Raw genomic sequence first — 19,851 nt, forward strand, 5'->3', positions numbered from 1 at the left:
CACAATGCAGGGAGCATTGTGAGTGATAAATGTGATAAATGATTGTAAGTAGTAAGTGGGTATTGTGGTTTTGTTGATTCTATCACAAGTGATGGGGCTTCACAACCTGCTCCTTTTATTCCCTCTTCCAGAGGGGAAGAAGTATGAATGATGTGATTGAGATAAGGAAGGATAACTAATTTACTACAAATGATAAGAGAATGTAAGTAAGACAGTATGACATGAAAAGGAGTTACAGGTAATGAATTAAATAAATGGGGGAGAGTGAAGTTTCGACCACGTTGCTCGTTGCGCTTCTGTAAGTGGAAGAGGACTTTCTTCTCCATGGCTGTTCTCTCCTACCTCTTTTACCCAGAATTGGAAAATGTGGAGAATACTGGAGACTTCTGGGAACTGTAGTTTGTCTCTTCTTAGTGTATCTTCCTCTCGCAAAGCTGAAACTCACATAAGAGTAGCCAATGCTGCCAGGACACAGGAAGTGCAAATAGATGAGACTGCTACGAGCTGACTGAGGAAAGTGCAGCTCTCTGGCACCATGTTCCAGCAGTAAAGATCTTGTCATGTGATATCATGTTATGGAATAGTGCTAAAACCAAGACAGTGGGGAAGGAAAAAAATAGTGGGGCAGTAATTAAGATATGTAGATTGTCTCCCATTTATTTCCATGGAAACTACTGCAGATACAAAGAACATAATAACACTTTTTGATAGAGCAAATTCTCAGCCACAGAACATTGCTTTTTGACATGGTTGCCACCATTAGCTATGCATTTTCAGCAGCAGTGAACAAGAGCCTGCCTGCCGTACTCATAAAAAATCTGCATGGCTGTCTGGAATGTGACTTGCCTTTCATGTTGCCATTGCTTCTGCTGAAATGCATAACCCACCACCTCAGTATGCTCTTATCCACTGGTCTCCAGAAATATCAATAAACATTTTCAGCAAGCATGGAAGAATGCCAGTAGGTGTCATTTTTTTTCTGCAGGGAGAAAATCGGTGACACACATTTTCTCAATCACTTCCATGTCAGATGCCATTCTGTCAGACTGCTCCGCTGCTGCCATCTGTCACACAGCAACAAAATGTAATGGAATACTGATGGGAAGGTTCAACCTCTACTGACATATCATCAGCATCCACCTTTGATGCTCTGGGCCAACATAATATAGGAGGTATTACTTTTGGAGCAGCCCTCATGTTTTCTAACTGTGAAAAAAAGCTTGGGGGCTAGATCTAGAGCTAATACTTATTTTAAATTCAGAGACTTCATGGGGAAAAAAAGGTAGTTCTTCATCAGTGATATGACTGAAGATGATGTGAGTAGATACTATTTAATGATTCAAGCTCTCTATTAAGCAACTCTTGAGCCATTAGCATTGGGAAGATGGGGGAGTTGTAAAGTTATCCTTGTAATCCTTCCCAAGAAAATATAACAATGATATATTCAATGCGAGTGTCATCTTTTCAAGTTTCATGCCAATAAAGGTGTATTATTGTTGGAAGTGTTAGTTTCAAGCTTCACCCATGTCTGAGATTGTGATGGACAGAAGTAAAAACTTTCCAACGTATTCATGTAACCTCTTAAGTTCTCCTTTGGCCCTCAGCTCACTTTCACAGTGCAACAGCTTGAACTACTTGACCAAAGGGATTGTGGTAACACTGATTATCTATTGAGTTGATAGTCTATAGTGGAAATATTTTTTAAATAAAAAAGATTAATTTGTTCATATTCATTTAATGATATCTAAAATACTGTCACACTAAAGAATTGCCTAAGAACTCTGCAACAGCATTGCAGTCATTTAGAAGACTAATATCAGTTAAATTCTCCTGTAACTGGAATTTAGTTTGAATGTAGAAACTTTATACCAGTCTGTCCTCAGAACTTTTGTCAATTGTCTTCTCTTTATTTTAAAATAATCTTAAAAACTTAGTACGTGTTGAACTGTAAAATTCTAGTGTTTTGTAATTTCTCAGCTCTCTATTTGTCTATGCACTAAGATTAATTAGCAATTTTTATAGTCAGAAGAAGTTTTTTCCTTAAAAGTTATTTTGTGTCTGAATGTTAGTTTTGAAATGTAACTGAACTCAATATTGATGAAATGTAATGGCTTAATGGCTTATTTCGCTGTTTAAAAGGCTGGTTAAAAAGCAGCCATAGCAGTGCATTCCCAGAAATCCCATCTTTGGAAACAGTACCCTATGCTTTGCCTCTGTGGTTTTTACTGGGGGAGGGAGAGTCAACTCGTTGCTTCTGGGAACTGATACAGGGGAAACCACATGTCACTGCTGCCCTCTTCTGCTCTCAGATTACTGTGCCCTCCAGGAAGATAGCGCTTTAGTTTTTAGTACTGGCTTTTATTTTGGTTTCTGGTTTCCACACAATTCCCTTCCAAGCATATTGCCTTGGAATTCCAGAGTTATTTGCTCTCTTTATTAGCAAAGGAGGAAAAAAAGTAAATAATGAGGATGACTTACACAAAATTTCACAGGTTTTCTGCCGACCTAGTTGTTTAAATTCCTTATCACCTTGTGAAACCAGGCCATCTAAGCAGTTGTGTGCACATTTCACTAAAAAGGCAGATTTCTCAGTTGAAATGCATAAGTTATCTTTCACAGGGAAGGACAAAAACCAAGATTTCTTTGCAAAGACCACCTTTGTTCTGAGTGGTATCTGAGTGAGTTCTCAACTGCTTAAATTCCTTATGTTGTAAATCATTTTGTTAAATGCTAATACAGCTTTTTTTTTTTTCCTCTTGCCCTCTTAGTTCTTGCAAGGAATAAAAGAATGTTCTAAATTTTATGGCACATAAAAGTGTGAGAAGCTGTTAGGATGTGATTTAATGCACAGCTTTTGCCCAGAAAAAAATTACATTCTTAATGAATGCTATCCTGTTTGCATATCTGTTAAATTATGGGATCTATTTCTTTTAGAAATGTTACTGAATTATTGCTTATACTGTGGATGTGTTTCATTTATGCTATGATTTTGCAATTCCACAATTTTTTGTTACTTCTGTCAACTTCTATTTCTAGTGCTGCTGTTCCCATGAGCAAATTGAATTGGATGAACTAATGAATCTCTGTATAATTTGTTATTTGCTTGTTTCTTTGAAACTGTTATTCTGGCTCTTGTTTTGGAGCTGTCACCCTATAGAGTGAAAATTACACTCTGGAATTGCACCCTTTCCTCATTTTTTTTTTTTTTTTCCCCCTCCAAGTTTATATGAGAAACAGATTTCATCTGTTTGTTTTCTTGTTTATTTATTCATGATCTTCTCTCCCATGTGCAATCAGATGGCTGGAAAACACCTCCTGCTCCTACACAGGTTTTTAAAGTCATTGATTTTTTAACTAATGTTTTGATTCAGCAAATCCATCTTGTTTACTCTTCTCTGTAGTCACTTTTTAATGTAAAAGTAATTACAAATTATTTTCATACTTCCTTTCCATCTTTTTCAAAAGACCAGTCTTCAGTGCCCACAATGTGTGAAAAATTGCATGTTACCCATCTTGGGAATTCTGTGTATGTTTTACAAATCCTATTTATTGTCATAAGTGCTAGAAGGTTATAAAGACAAGCAGTCTGTAATGAGGAAAACCAGTTTCTAAGACTTGTTGGTGCTTGTGACAATTAATCTACTCTTTGTACATGTATTATCTTAATCAGGAGAGATTATTTTTATCACCATACAGTTACTGTTGATGTGACTCACAGTGCTTAGCTTACAGTAAAGATCTTACTGCCTATTTGATGCTGGCCGGGAAAAGGTTCATTAAGCATTGGCAAAATGTTGCAATTTGAAGGGGCAAGTTTGCCAATTCACAAGAACGTTGGTTATCTTTCTAGTCTTTTCACCATCAGAGCATTATCTTTTTTATTTTTCATTCATTGTAACTCATCTCACCTAAAAAATAAGAAATATCTAAGAAGTTCTACAGGTAAGATGTTGGGATCTTCCTACTATAATGTTATCTTGTAAATTAAACAATTCTGAGGAAAAAAGTTATCAAGTAATACATGTTCAAAAAGGTATTAATTGATTGAATTGAGGCAATACATTGATTTGCATTTCCTAGCTTTGAAATTTCTGATTTAGCAACATTTCTGTTTTTGTATGCACAAATATTTACATGCAGTGTGCAAAGAAAATTAGAAATGAGAGTTTTTTATTGAATGAGATCAGGATTTTACCAGGTTCATAATGTATTTAGGATGCCTCCTCTATTTTAAGATTTAAAGCAGCCTTCATATGAGGAGGGTTCTGGGAGGAATGAAGGTGAAAATATTTCTTTTGTCAAAACAGAGTTTGTCCCTTTGGTTGCAATAGCCTCATGAGTGCGCTGCCTCTTTTATCTGATAAATAAAATATAGAAAAGATCAAGGATATTCTTCACTGGCTAATTCTTTCTATGTGGATAGATAAATTACAATAGTGATGCTAACAAATGCACCTTGAGTTAGTACCCCTTCCATCTCACCTTGCCAGAGGCTGATGAGTGAGGTGTCATGCATGCTTCTGTGTAGCCTTCTCTTTTGCCTGAGCTCAAACTTGTTAATGGGTAGGACTGTAGTTATGCTTTATTGGTAAATGTCATAAGCATAGGCAAAAAATACTTCATGGGAATAGTTGAGGTGGATGAGCTGTCTTGAACCTTAGCTTGCAGGAGATGCATTTGCTGCAGCCTGTACTGAGGGTATCAGAGTACAGGAGTACAATATGGCACAACTGACAGAAACAAGATAGGAGTGGTTTTGAAACTGCTGAGGTCAGAGTGCTAGGAGTAGGGAGACTTCTGGAAACTGTTCTACTCTTTGTTATAAATTTTGTTCACAGATGCCTCTGTGCTTACTTACTGGGGAACTTCTTTTATATTTTCGATTTTCTGTCCTTGCTTTGTTTGTGTATTTATTACATCTCATTCCTGTTGTTCTGAATTGCAAATAATACCTCTTCAATTTCCATTACTTTGTGCTTTAAGCAATTTCTATAACACAATACATGATATGATGCTAGTAACTTACTGATGACATGTGATTTATATGTATAATTGGGGTAGGGAATAAAAAAATATCACAGAAGTTTTTGAACTTCTATTGGGTCTAGAAATTGCTCTAAATCCATAACATCTTGGGAAGTAAATGTTAACTAACAATTTCTTTTTCATTTTTATAAGATCTATTTCCACAGAGTGTAACTATTTTTAAAGATGCAAACCATATGTACAGTATTCTGTATTAAAATGTGTTAAAACAGTAACCTATAAAGATATGTATATGTAGATAGATTGTAACTTTTATCCTAGCTCCAATCTAGTAGCTTAAAATTCTGTGCAGTAAGAGACTCAGATTGAAGGAATGGGGAAAAAGTCATTAAAAAAGTAATATGTCCAATATGGGTAGTATACATAGTATATTCAAGTAGATGCATTGTGTAAGGAGCAGTAGTTCCTTCCAAGGTTTCTAAAGCTTTCTGCTCATATTATTTCAGCTGGGAAGTTTTGAGATTCCTTTTGTCTAATCTGAGAATGTGGATTGAAGATTATGGTTTCGATGGCTTCCGATTTGATGGTGTTACATCTATGCTGTATCACAGTCATGGCATTGGTAAGTAATTTAATCACTTCTGATGTAAGCAGTCCTGTTGCAGCTCTGTTGTGGAAATTGTGATACAAAAATTAACTGAATACTCAAAAACTAATCCAGATTTGCCAATATCTTTTTTTCTTCTGCTATGAAGATAGATTTGAGATTTTGAATAACAATTTACGTATTACAAAATATATTTTTAAAATGCATCTTTTTAAACTTTCTATTTTAATAGGCAAAGAATTCAGTGGGGATTACAATGAATATTTTGGCCTAGATGTGGATGAAGATGCTTTGTGTTATCTGATGCTGGCCAACCACATGATTAGCTTCTTGCACCCGGAATGCATAACAATAGCAGAGGTAAAATCAGAATTTTCCATACTGAATGAAATTAGTATTGATCAGTTTTGTGTTTGGATGTGATTTCCTAGTAATTATCAAGTCATCCTTCAGGGACTCAAGAAGTGACATGAGCTGATAAATATTAATTAGAGGACAGACTGCACCTTAATGGGGGGAAGGAAGGGGGGGAGAAACTGGAAAACACATATAGGGAATTTTCTCTACATTAATGGGTCATTAACAAATATGAGGATTTCTGTTCTTTTTTTTTTTTCCTCTCTCTCATTTTCTTGAACTTGTAATGAGGCTTGTTTTTATTAGTTCGTTAGTCTTTCATTATTGCTATTTGTCACTAGCAATTCTTGCTACTAAAGATTAACAGCCCTTCTGCTGATTTGCATATTTTGAATTATATTGGCATAATTGACAATTACCTTTCATAATAAATGTGATAAATTTACAAATACTGAATGTGTATGATAATTAGTATTTAGTGTTAAATTCCTTCAGGTTTCTGAGGGAGTAAATAAGCTATATTTAAGCCATTTGAGTTCTCTTGAGAATTTATCTGTTGTTATATTTAAATAATTCTTTTTATTAAAAAATCTCATTATGGGATGATATGGATTGTTAATGAAACTCTTTTGTATTAGACAAACAAAATATAAACAAAATCATGGTACTTATGTAAGTTTACATTATAGACTAAAAGATTATGGAAGGCTATCAAAGCCACATCTGGTAAGCAATTCATAATGAAACATCTCATTACTCTGTGAGTAAGTGAGAAGGCTTATTTTGTAGGAAGCTATAGATTGTAAGCATTTCTACCAATAAAATTTTGAGTTCAATCTGCTTGTATTTCCAGGCTTAAGAACTCTTAATCATGAGTTGCCTCATCTATTTCCCTCGTTTGTGTTGAAAACTGCTTCTCTTTCAATTCATCAGTCTTCAGCCTTTGGGAGTCACTGTACAAAATACAAATTTGATCCATATGGATCAAGAGGGGAAACTTTTGGCATAAATGAAAATTACAGAACACAGTAAAGAATTTTTGTTTGCCTATAATGATGATAGAATGAATGCAATAGAAGTAAAATATGGTTTTGCATAGCCGTAATTAATCATAATATATATTGTAAATACTTTTCTCATAATTTTACAGATTTTTAGTATTCTGTGTATTCAGTATCTTAGTAGCTTCTAAATGTTTAGGTATTTCTGTCTGTATGTTTGTTTTTCATTTTGTCTTTTAAATAAAACTGATTAAGGCTTTGTATAATTGGAAGAAAAAAAAAAAATGTTAAAAGCTGTATCAGGCCTGAAGGTTTATATAAACAGACACAACTGCAGTGATTTCATTCTTTACATACAACTCATGTCAAACAAATGTGAGCAAGTGCTTAGGCTTTGGCTGCTTACATCTGAAGGAAAGTATGCTGGACAATCTAATATTGTCTCTGTTTTTTCACTGTTCAGGCAAACTATAGATATAGATGGGTATAAATATTAAATTTCAAATTTTACTTCCCCAAAATCTGATTTTGGAAACTGCAAATAAAGTCAGTGGGAGGTACTTAAATCTCAGGCTCCCACCCTTGATCTAGTAGGATCCACAGAGAAAAGCGTGTGTTTCAAGTCTGATGTCTTGGAGGGCATTAGTCATGTTTTTGTCCTTTGACTAATTTAGAAGAACTGTTTAACTTAGTTTTCTAGTTTCCAAACATTTGGAAAAAAAATCCACTTTACTACACTTTGAGATTTGCAACATATAGAATCTCTAGATTTATTTATCTTGACATGAAGATATCTACATAAAGAGATTGAATATTGTAGAACACTGTTCTAGTACAGAAATTCTTTTGACAGCCTGTCTTATTTTTAAAGCTGTGTGCTTTCCTACTTTCCTAAACTTAACTTTTCTTATTAATTAATCTTAATAATTTTCTTCAATAAATTGAAAGAGAGAAGTTTTATGTGAAAATCATAAATACATAAATATTGAAAAATACTTCAAAAGAAAACATAAATTTGTGCATGTTGGAAGGTAACTAGGATAATCTAGCCTTGCCTCTTGCTCAAAATTTGTTCGTAACTGAACTTACATAATTGGAATGCTCAAAGGTTGTTTTTTTTTTTTTAAGTTGGTCTTGAAAACCTCCAAGGACGTGTCTCCCACTGCTTCTCTGGGCAGTCTGTTTATTTAACCTCCCAATGATTTACATTCCTCCTAATATCCATTTAGAACCGTCTCTGTATTGATTTAGCACCTGTGTCACTCATTCTCTTGCTGTCTAACTCATTACACAAACAGTCTCCTCAGTAACCCCGCAGGCACTGACTGCTGTTTGATCCCCTGCTGTCTCTTCTTCCCCAGGCAGAACAAGGCCCAGTCTTCAGCCTCCCCTTGCAGGGCAAGGGCTCTAGCCCCATGTCCTGCTAACCTCCTGATAAACTCCCTTTGGTTTGGCAGTATCTATCTTTAGCTGGGCAGGGAAAAAAGTGGATGCTGTTTTTTCTGCGGTCTAATGACTGCTGAGTGAAGTGTGATAATCCCTTCCTTTGATCTGTCTGTTCATTCAGCCGAAGATGCTGCCAGCCATCTCTCAGCATGCTGCCAGCCCAGGGCCTTTCCAGCAGAGCAGCTCTCTGGCTTGGCAGGTCCTTGCCTGCCCTGATAAAAGGGGTTAGTCCATGGGTGTTGAAACTTTTGTCCTGCCTGGGTTGCATTCGATGAAGAGGAATTGTGGAGTGGCATATAAATAAATAATATACTTTGTATATATAACTAATACAACTTTTTTTTTTTTTTTTTTTTAATTAAAACACAAGAGAGCAACAAAACATAGGACTAGCATGATATTTTGATATTTGACCTTGTTTTGTGAAACTAATGCATCAGGGTGGTTTGATGGCAGTGGTTGCAATTCTTATTATAATGTGCTCTCAAGGTGTTTGCCAGGGATTTTTGATGAAATTTTAATTGTTCCTGTGCTTCATCCTTGAAAAGATTTGCTCACAAATGTACATACTGCCAAAAAGCAATAAGATGTAAGGTGTGACTGTGAATAGGGGGAATTTTTTGTCTGGGAAGAGAAGTCTTTAAAGTCTGGTAAAGAGGCATGATCAAAATGTTGAATTGGGTATCTGATTGAAACTCTGTATGTTCCATTTGAAAATTTGTGGTTAACCATATTTATATTGACTGATAATGGAGTCACGAATATGCAAAACAATTGATTTTTCTGTCAATCTTGAAACCTACCCTCAAATTCCTTTATTGGAATGAAAAGCACAGCTGCTTGTTTTTACATTGTTCACAGAACTGTGTTTTGAACCAGTGGTTCAAAATGCTTAAAATGCATAAAATCAAAATTCATTTACCTTAAGTAGAGTTAGCACTGCACTGCACTCACCCCATGCCGTGGATTTAGCCCAGAGAGTGACGATTGCACATTGAAGATTGGTTGTTGTGAGAGATGGGCACATTGTCTGAATTTGGTTGAGCTGCTTGGTGGGATAGAGCTGCCACCATGGTGACTTGGGATAGAGGGGGACTGCAGACCTGTAACCAATAAGCTGTGGGTTAGACATGTCTGGGTTATTCCATCCCACGGGCATGATTTGGTATTTGCATTTGTTGAACTTTCTGAGGTTGCTGTATGAGTATTTATATGCAACTTCACATGCAAATACCTTTTTCATTCTGAAGGAAATTCCACATCTTTTGATTATATTACAAATTCTGCATTGAAATAATGTTCTAGTTTAAGATAAATTCAGTTCCATATAAACACTTGAGTAGACACAAAAGATACGTGTGTTAATCCATAGCCACTGTGGTGGAATGACTTCTCACTTATGTAATGTGATTCAACTGATTGTTGGTAGATATTTTGCAATTATTTTTGGATTTGCATTTTCTACTTGGATAATCTAACTTTATTGGAAAGATGTTATGTGACATAACTGTCTAATAAAATGATGATGTAAACATTAAGAACTTTGAATTATAAAATTAAGAGTGACCAGCCTCCATGAATATAAAGCTGGAGAACTATGCAACGAGAGTGTGTTACTTTCCAGGGCTAGCTGAATCAGTTTTATGTGTGTAGGAAAATAGTAGAGATTGTATTCCTTGCTGTACTTAATTCAGCCTTTTACTTTCATGCTGTTCTTTATGCAGAATATCAATAAACAAAATGAAGGTTTCATTTGTCTTTTGTTGATTACTTTTTACTTACTATTGATTACTTGAAACTCAAGAGAGCTAATTATTTCAAATTCTGCCTCTGCTAAATTCTCTTTCTCTTCAAATATCTATTCTATGAAATGCTTTATAGTGAAATATTTGAGATGAGTCATAATACTTCCCTGTAACTTGCATTCAAAGAGTAAGTCTGTGCTGCAATCACACACAGATTTTTCTTTCTCTTTCCCCTTCTCATCCCCTTCTCCCTAGTCAATCACAGAGGCTGTTTAGAGTTTACATAGCACTTGTGTACACTGGAGTACAACTGTATGATGGAAAAGCTGAAAAAATAATTACTATGCTAGCCAAATTATGTTGTGTATCATTTAAGGATGTTTCTGGAATGCCAGCTCTTTGCCGTCCTGTTGCAGAGGGAGGAGGAGGATTTGATTATCGACTAGCCATGGCTATTCCAGATAAGTGGATAAAGGTGAGAAAATGTGTTTTAAAAATACATTCTGCTCTTCAGAGTGCTGTGTTTCTCTAACTGCACGTATATAGAAACACTTTTAGGAATTCTGCTGATGAATTCAACTGTCTCCCTCATCCATTAACTTAATGCCCTATTAGAATAAATTCTGACAGTCTTGAGCACAGATATTAGTGGATGAAATGAGAGCTGTCAGATATCATATCTCAGGTTTGAGAAGATGAGAAAGATTATGGGCTGTTCTTTGCATTTTAGCTGATTTCATTTCTTTATTCAATGCAACAGGCATACACTGATTTTATTTGAAGTAACCTATAACTTGGAGCAACAGTAGAATGTATAGTCAATATTGAATGTGAACACATAAATAATAAGATAACCATATGCACATAAGTTAGAGAGAAACAAACAAAAACATACAATGAACTTTTCTGAATTGGCACTGAGCATAGATAGGGCTATTTAAAATTTAACCAAAGTAAACATGAGGTAATTACTCTAACACCAACAATCCGCAGCATGGGGTTACAAAAAGAATAATAACACTGTAAGGGCTCTTCAAGAACAGTAATATGCTAATGAACACTGACTAAAGATAAAAAACTGATAAAAATCAGCTTTACCTTGTTTCAGGGAATCACAAGAAAAAAAGAATGAAACAATAAAAGAATGAAACAATCTTAAAAGGCTTTTTCTAATGTTTTAGAGAATGTTTTTCAGTTAGATATAAGATTGCATCCTAATCCCTGGGGCCATCATGATAATCTGAAAACAATAAATGTTTTATATGAGCATTAATGCCCCAGTAAATGTAGTGAGTAGCTTAAAATAAAAAGTGAATTAACTTCATAATCTTTCATTTTTTGTAGCTAGTAGGTAGAGGGTCGATCTGCTGAAAAACAGTTTGCCTTCTTTCCATGCAGAAGACAAACTTACCAGGCTTCCTAATAGCGTCACTGAACTCTGGAGTGGGAAGAAATTTAGATCCTGAATATAGTGTGGGCACGTAATTTTATAATAACCTGTTGTGATGATGTTTTTTTGTGTTTTTTTTTTTGTTTGTTTGTTTGTTTGTTTGTTTTTTAAATTTAATTTAATTTATTTTTTATTCCCATTTTATTTATTTATTTATTCCCATTATTAGTTCAACTTCCCTGCCACACCTTGAAAGACAAAAATTAGTGATTTTCTGCATAGGTAAAATAAATGTGGCTGAATTTTATGTTGTACAGGAAAAGAATCTTAAATTTTTAGAATCAAAATGTTTGGATTTTTCTATTATGAATGTATTATTGTACTATTACAGCAATTTCTGCTGTAGTGTCTTATTTTAGTTTACTCTTATTTTAGTTCAGGAGCATGCTGATTTTACAAAAAACGTAAGTGATGCAAAAATCTTCTAGATAAGGTAGCTGCAAATAAGTAACCACAGAGGACAAGCTTGAGTTATGTGCCTAGTTTGTTACCACATTTTTGGGACAAAAGTAAAGCTAAAATGATTGGGAGTGTAAATGTTGCAGTCTATCAATTCCTTAATAACTTTTCTCTCTAGCTTTTGAGTATATATGTTTTAATCACCTGTTTTTCTGAGCAATTTTCTAAAAGAAATTTTAGATCTGAAAGATCTCCAGGGTGCCATAAACTTGTTCTGATGGATCTGTAAAAAGTAGCTAAGAAGTGATAGCTGCCATAACAGTGACTGTATTTGTTCAGATTAAGATTACATTTAGTGTGTTATATGCTGCATCAGTGCCTGAATGTTTTCAGGGCTAGAATTTATGAAGGGGAGAATAAAAAAGTTGTTGAGGAGTGCGTAGCCAGTTACCATGAGGACGTTAAATTTTACAGCATCATATCAGTGTTCTTGATGTCACTGCTATTTTTTTTTTGTTGTTGTTGGAATATCAAATACATAGAAAGATGTATAATGAACAGAAATGTTTTTTGATTATCAGAGAAAGCTCATAACTTCAAAATTTAGTTGACCATTCATTGAGAATTTGTATGCCAAAATAATGAAGAAAGGTAGTACTATGCTTTCAGTAGAGGAAAAAAAAAAAAAAGCAATAACTTCTGATCGATTTTTTTTTTTTCCTTTATTTCTGTAGATAATTAAGGAGTTGAAAGATGAAGACTGGAATATGGGCAATATTGTGTATACATTAACAAACAGACGATATGATGAGAAATATATTGCATATGCAGAGAGTCATGACCAGGTATGGTAGACAATGCCTATTTATTTATTTATCATATATAGGTGCACAGAAGATGAGTTTAGTTTAGATGGTTTTTGTTATTAAAATTCAATCTTGACTAGGGAAAGATAGGAAACAGCTTCAGATATGTGCAAGTCTCAGACACTGCATGTAGGCTTATTGTTGTGTTTCTTTTGTTTGTTTGTTTTGATTTGTTTATTCTTGATCCTTCCTTGCATTGGGTGGGTGGTGTTACTTTTCAGTTTTGTAATTTAACAAACAAATGCTACCTTCCAGTTTTGCCTGCCTGTCAGAGGACATAAGAAAGCATGTAATTTATAATTTCAAAAATTCTAGTTTCCATAAGGTAGGCTGGAGCACTGCTTATGATAAGCATAAACAACATGACAAATTAGCAAATTTACTTACTGAATCACTGTCTGAAATGATTTTATTCCCGTCAGAAAAATGTTTCATCTCTTAAAGGTTTGCAAGCTCCAATTCTAATTTGAGATCTAACTGGCATGTTCTTTAACAACTTGGTGCAAAACACAGCAATTGTAGTGATTCTGCATGTGGAAAAATAAAAAATAATGTTTAGTTAGATAGCACTCAATTCCCACTGTCTTTGTAGTTGTTATTTCTGAGGTATCAGTAAACATGATAGTTTAGAGTTTCTAATATTAAACTTAAAAATAAGAACGAAGGAAAAATAGTTTTCTTATAAAAGGTTTAAGTAACCTTTATTCAGATACTTCATTTACATAAGAGACTGATATGTATTTTCTGTGTTGACATAAGTCAACAAAAGTGCCTAAAACAAGATCTATATTGTCATATAAAATAAGAATTTATCAACTTGCTTTTGAGTGCTTATTTGCCTTCCTATTGATGAGATTGTTTCACAGTGTTCACTTAAAGCACAGGAGTGGAGTCCCTATCCTGGCAAAAAATTGAGGTATTACTTGGAAATGCATATTTTTCTGCTTATATGCTTTTATAAAAGAAGAGTCTTCATCCTGAAACATGAAGGTTGCTCTGAATGTAATACCTCCCATTCCTTTCCATGAAAAATACAGCAGATACAAAGAGCACAATAACACTATTTAATAGAGCAAATTCTCAGCTCCACAACACGATTCTTCTACATAGTCACCACCATTAGCTATGCATTTTCACAAGCAATAAACAAGAGCCTGCATGCTGCTGTCATAAATATCTGCATCTACTGTTTCTAAGACGGCAGTGTTTCTTAAATGCGCCATCCTCCACCTCATTGTGCTCACATATCACAGAATCACAGAATAGCCAGGGTTGGAAGGGACCTCAAGGATCATGAATCTCCAACCCCCCTGCCACAGGCAGGGCCACCAACCTCCCCAATTAATACTAGACCAGGCTGCCCAGGGCCCCATCTGATCTGGCCTTGAACACCTCTAGAGATGGGGCATCCACAACCTCTCTGGGCAGCCTGTTCCAGCACCTCACCACTCTCTCTGTAAAGAACTTCCCCTGACATCCAACCTAAATGAGGACATGAGGAAGTATTACTTTTCAGAAGGGGTGGTCAGGCACTGGAACGGACTGCCCAGGGAGGTGGTGGAGTCACTGACCCTGGGGGTGTTCAAGGAAAGACTGGATGTTGTGTTGAGGGACATGGTTTAGTAGGAGCTATTGGGAATAGGTGAACGGTTGGACTGGATGATCTTTTAGGTCTTTTCCAACCTTGGTGATTCTATGATTCTATGATTCTAAATCTTCCCTCCCTCAACTTAAAACCATTTCCCCTTGTCCTGCTGCTATCTACCCTTTCAAAGAGTTGATTCCTCTCTTGTTTGTAGGCTCCCTTTAGGTACTAAAGGGCTGCAATGAGGTCACCCCGCAGCCTTCTTTTCTCCAGGCTGAACAAGCCCAGCTCCCTTAGCCTGTGTTTGTAGGGGAGGTGCTCCAGTCCCCTGACCATCTTTGTGGCTCTCCTCTGGACCCTCTCCAAGAGCTCTCTGGCAAACCCAGGCACTGCAGATGGGGCCTCACAAGAGCAGAGTAGAGAGGGACAATCACCTTCCTGTCCCTGCTGGCCACCCCTCTTCTGATGGAGCCCAGGATTCTATTTGCTTTCCAAGCTGCAAGAACACACTGCTAGCTTATGTTAAGTTTTTCATCACATCCACTATTTGGTCCCCATAAACATTCAGCAAGCATCTGCAAATGTCAATGGGTGCCTTTTTTTTTTTTTTTTTTTTTTTTTGTTTGTTTGTTTGTTTGCATGGAGGAATTCAATGACACATCTTTGCTCTATATGCACTGCCACGTCAGACATCATTTTTGTTAGACTGCCCTTCTGCTGCCATCTGTTGCATGGCAAGAGAAGGTAGTGGAATGTTTGAGGGAAGATTCAACCTCTACTGTCATACCATCAACAGTGGCCTCTGACACTGTGGGCCAGGGTAATAGAATATGAGGCATTACTTTTGAAGGAGCTCCCGTATAGCGTTACAGTTTTATTTCATACTGGATTTTATTAATTTTTTCGTATGACAATGTATTTTTATTTTAGAATCTTATTCTTTGGGCTAAGAGCTGTATGTATATTTCAAATTTGAACATAAAAATAGCTTTGTGGATTGCAGATGAACACCAGGATGATATGTGAAGAGGTGAAAAGTAGGACAGAGAAGCAAAACAGGATGATAGATAAAATGTGATGTAATGACATGCAATGAAGCACATAAGAGTCTGAAATGATTCCAATTTCTTACATGTAATAATAATTTATGAACAGACTGTAAACACAGTATAGGGCCCTGTGATTATAATACACGTATGAAAATATCAAGTCAATGCTAGTAGAAGGCAGATAGCATGTATTTTTCTGGAAATTATGATGAAAGATAGCAAAAAGCAAAATCAGTATATCACTGTAGCCTTTCATAGTTTACTTGCACCTGAATGTTTTAGGCAGATGTAGTCCTGTATCTCAGGACAACCGGCATAACTGGAAGAGAAGTTGACAGAGTTGATAAGAATAATCAGATGTATGGAATGGCTTTCATAAAAAGAAAACTATATAGACCAAGACTCTTTAGGATAGATTATTAAAATTGGAAGAGCATCAGTTTACAAAGCCATGACTTACATAGAAAATGTGAATAGTTGTTTCAATTTCTAGGAGAAAGATTAAGGGATGTTAAATTAAATGAAGAAATACCAGATTATGCATAAAGAGAAGAGTTGTTCCTCCCTAATTTCTTCAGCGTGAAGCAAATTCTGTCATGTTGTGTAATGTTTGTACCATGTTTACATAATTTCACAAGAGTTTGAATTTGTTTCACAGAAGATTCCTGAAAAACTTCTGAATACCAACATTATGTTTCAACATCTGTCTATTTGTGATAGTGTTTTTGGGAAGTATTGCGAGAAGTTTGGCTCCCTTCATGCTCTGTTCTTTCACATCTGCTATTGGCTGTTTTTGAAGACAGTGTGCTAAGCCAGATAGACTACTGTCTGTTGTACTACAGTTACACTTGTTTTATCTGTGTGAATACACAAGTCTGCTTAATACAAGACATTTTAGCACTGCAGTCTTTCCATTCCTAGATAGGAACTCTCTTTTTTTTTCCTCCCTAATGAAATAAGAGTACTTTGGGGGAATTATCTATTTATGTAATTATATTGCCAGTCTGAAAACTAAAGGTTGATGGGTTTTTCACCTTCACCTGTTTACAACTCAGCTGTCTCTGGGAACATAGTAAGTTTTCATAATAGAGTATAAAATGAGAATCAAGCTGATAGAACAAAAGTTACAGGTACATACAAACAATCCCAAACATTTCCTACTACCTGTGTGCTAATATATTAGAATAATTCTTGTTATTAAAAAGATTTGCTTGGCCTTAAGTACTGTAAACACTAACAAGTTAGTAATCCAGTTACTGTTTTTAGGTAGAAATACTATTTTATATTGCTCCCTTATGTAAAATCAGAAAACATCATATTCTTAATAGCATATAACATTTATTTGCGCATCCCAGGAACTTTACTTGAGGTGTTTGCTTTCTCATTTTATGTTTTTCCTATAGAAATTCTAAAATGATAGGCTACTTGCAGTTTATTGAGTAGAAGCTAACATTTTACGTACATAAGCAAAAAGGTAGTCAGAATTAACTGTGTGGTTTGATATCATCATGCAAAACATAATACCATAGCTGGAGTTAGGTGGCTGGGAGCTGATTTATTATATGCACACCAGCACAGAGTTGCACAGGTGAAGTGGGCAGCTGGATCAGGGATTTGGGCAGGGCTCAGCCCAGGGATGTTCCTGTCTCAACTTAGGCTTTTCTTTTTGACAGCAGATTGTGTAATCATATGGGTGTGGTATATATCAAACAATATAATTGCTGCAGTAATTAGAAAGCAGGGTTACTGTGACCTTATGGTCATAAGTAGAGGCAAGTTGTTTGGTTTGTGAGCTAGCAGTAGGTCATATTCAGCAAGCCACATTCTTGACTCCTCACAGATTTTTCAAGTTCTCCCCTTACAAAATAGAAAAACCCAAAAAGCAAAAAACAAAAAAAAAAAAACCCACAAAAAAAAAAACACATTAGAAACTCTTCTAGTATTCTTAGGGGCTTTCACATTATTTTTTTTTTTTTTTATAGGCACTTGTTGGTGATAAGACATTGGCGTTTCGATTGATGGATGCAGAGATGTACACAAACATGAGTGTGTTCACACCGCTAACTCCAGTTATTGATCGCGGAATTCAGCTTCATAAACTGATTCGCCTCATTACTCACACACTTGGAGGAGATGGCTATCTGAACTTCATGGGTAAGTAACCTTAGGAGCATGCCTTTCATTTTCTCATCTACAGAAGGCTTGATAGAGAAATAAAAATATATGATACCATCTTACAACTATACTATTAGTTTTTTGGTTTTTTTTAAATAAAGATTTAGCACAAATTGTAACACAGATTGTTTTCTGTCTTTAAGATGTATTGTAAAACAAGAAAATAAAATCAACGGGGCCCCTATTTGTAAAAGAAATAAGTTTCTTTAAAGTTTAAGGTTACTCATATTTATAGTTCGAGTATTTTAATTGTAGTTCTGCAGGTCTGTCTGTGTAAGTCTTACTTTACAAAACCAGGTTGTCTTTTGTCTCAAGATTTTGAGAGTAGCATTGAAATAACTGAAGAGTTAGTTCTTATTTCAGTTATTAGCTATCAAACAATTAGTGCAAGAAACTAAACTAGAATCAGTTGTTTTGTTTCATTGCTTCTAAGTTAAGAGCAGGAGTTCAGTGAGATGTAGGCAAAGATGAATCAGAGACAGGATGCACATCCTGCCGTGGAAGCAGGGAAATAGTGAGAGCTAGCAGTACTTCTTTCTTCATAATCTCTAAAATACAACTGTTGCATTGTTTCCTAAACTATTGCTACAAGTCCATCTCATAGTTCTCATTTGATCAGCCAGTTAAAGTTGCATGTGGTCTTAAAAAATTAATATTGTTATTAGTTTTACATGCAATATTGAAACAATTTATGCTTGATAACCTCTTCCTTAATTTCTTTGCAAAATAACCCTTACATTATCTATTGTAAAAAAGAAAAAATAAAATTACAATCTTGTAACTTGGCATGCCAGGTTTTATACAGCAGTTCTGTTAGTCACATGAAAGGCAAAAAAATGCTGAAAGCAGTCATCTTGGATGATTTTCAGGCAATGAAATACTTGAAAATTATAGCTTATATTATCTTATATTGCCTTCAGTTTTTATTGTTAAATGTCATTTACTATCATGTTTGAGGAGAACTGGATGTACTTTATTCTCTTTTCTTAATAGCATGTTTTACATATACATAAATACATATTAATATGATTCTAATTAAAAAGAAGAAACCTTAAAAAGAGAGTGCTGGCATTTCAGTACGCCTGTACTGTTCTCCTCATCAATAAAAGAACACTCGAAAATTTAGGTGCCCTGGTAGTGGGTTTGGGGATTTTATTTTTATTTTATTTTTTGAGAACTAAAGTAACTTTAATACAATGCATAAAAAACTTCATTATGTGCTACACTAATAAAAATATTGCTTTCAATATTTTTTCTCTAGAGTGAAAAAGAATTAGTTAAAAAAGTGAGTTTTGTAGACAGGCCAAAAAATGTATAAGGTATGATGTGCGCTATTTCATTCAAACTAGTGATACTATGTAGTAGTTGATGAAGCAGGTGTTTAGAAAATATGTCTACTAAACTGCAGATGTCTCTGGCTCAGATTGACTTCATAAGGTTAGAGAAACAATAAGTAATTCAATGTGGCATGTTAAATTCAGTATGTCAGTGCAGGTTGATTGAACAGCTAATACTGTGTATCCTTCAGTTCTGGAAATGTTTCAGTAAATTATAATGCTATATGTAAAAGGTGAAAAAAATTGAATGTTGGATGAGAAAATGTATAAATTTAGTGTACTTAAAATGCACATTGTGACACACTATTTAATTAAGCAAACATAATGACAAGCAAGTTCTCTAATTTTCTATTTTGAGAGAAATCTAAGAGTTAGGAAGAGAAGACTCAAGTGAGATGGAAAAAGACAAGGAATCTCTTTTCAGAACTGGAGAAGGCACTCTGGTTGCCTCTGTGCATTCTTAAGTTTATTAAAAAAAAAAAAAAAAAAAAAAAAGTATCTTTTTCTGAAAATGAAGATACCAAAGTGTCACAGAGTTAACTGGATCAATCTATGCCCGTGATGGGGGGGCAGTAGGCCCCTGCCCTTCCGACCCCACAAAATGGGAAGGGAAAAGGGATAGGGAGATGAGAGCTGGGCTCAAGGAAGGAAGGAAAAAAAAATAGCAACAATCTATGGAGGAAAACTTATTTTACTAATTATGATATTGGAATGCAAGATAACACAATATAATACAATTTAATTGAAATTAAGACTAATAAATCAAATAAGATAGGAGAGAGAGAATTCTTGAGACTGAGTCAAACCTGAAAAGCTTGCTATGGCTAGGAAAGCACCTTCCAGCATCC

The 19,851-nt window shown here is 35.1% G+C and overlaps 1 protein-coding gene across 3 annotated transcripts in view; it reads left to right on the forward strand.

Annotated features, from left to right (window-relative positions):
- GBE1 (1,4-alpha-glucan branching enzyme 1) overlaps positions 1–19,851 on the forward strand; it is a 151,127-nt gene that overhangs the window by 75,943 nt on the left and 55,333 nt on the right. For all 3 annotated transcript variants that reach the window (XM_052703678.1, XM_052703685.1, XM_052703694.1), the window contains exons 8-12: positions 5,493–5,608; positions 5,826–5,953; positions 10,519–10,617; positions 12,726–12,836; positions 17,474–17,645. In XM_052703678.1, the coding sequence (XP_052559638.1) occupies positions 5,493–5,608; positions 5,826–5,953; positions 10,519–10,617; positions 12,726–12,836; positions 17,474–17,645 (626 nt within the window). The remainder of the gene's footprint in view (positions 1–5,492; positions 5,609–5,825; positions 5,954–10,518; positions 10,618–12,725; positions 12,837–17,473; positions 17,646–19,851) is intronic.

Source organism: Tympanuchus pallidicinctus, unplaced genomic scaffold (genome assembly GCF_026119805.1).
Source record: "Tympanuchus pallidicinctus isolate F22 unplaced genomic scaffold, pur_lepc_1.0 scaffold10, whole genome shotgun sequence".
NCBI lineage: Eukaryota > Metazoa > Chordata > Aves > Galliformes > Phasianidae > Tympanuchus > Tympanuchus pallidicinctus.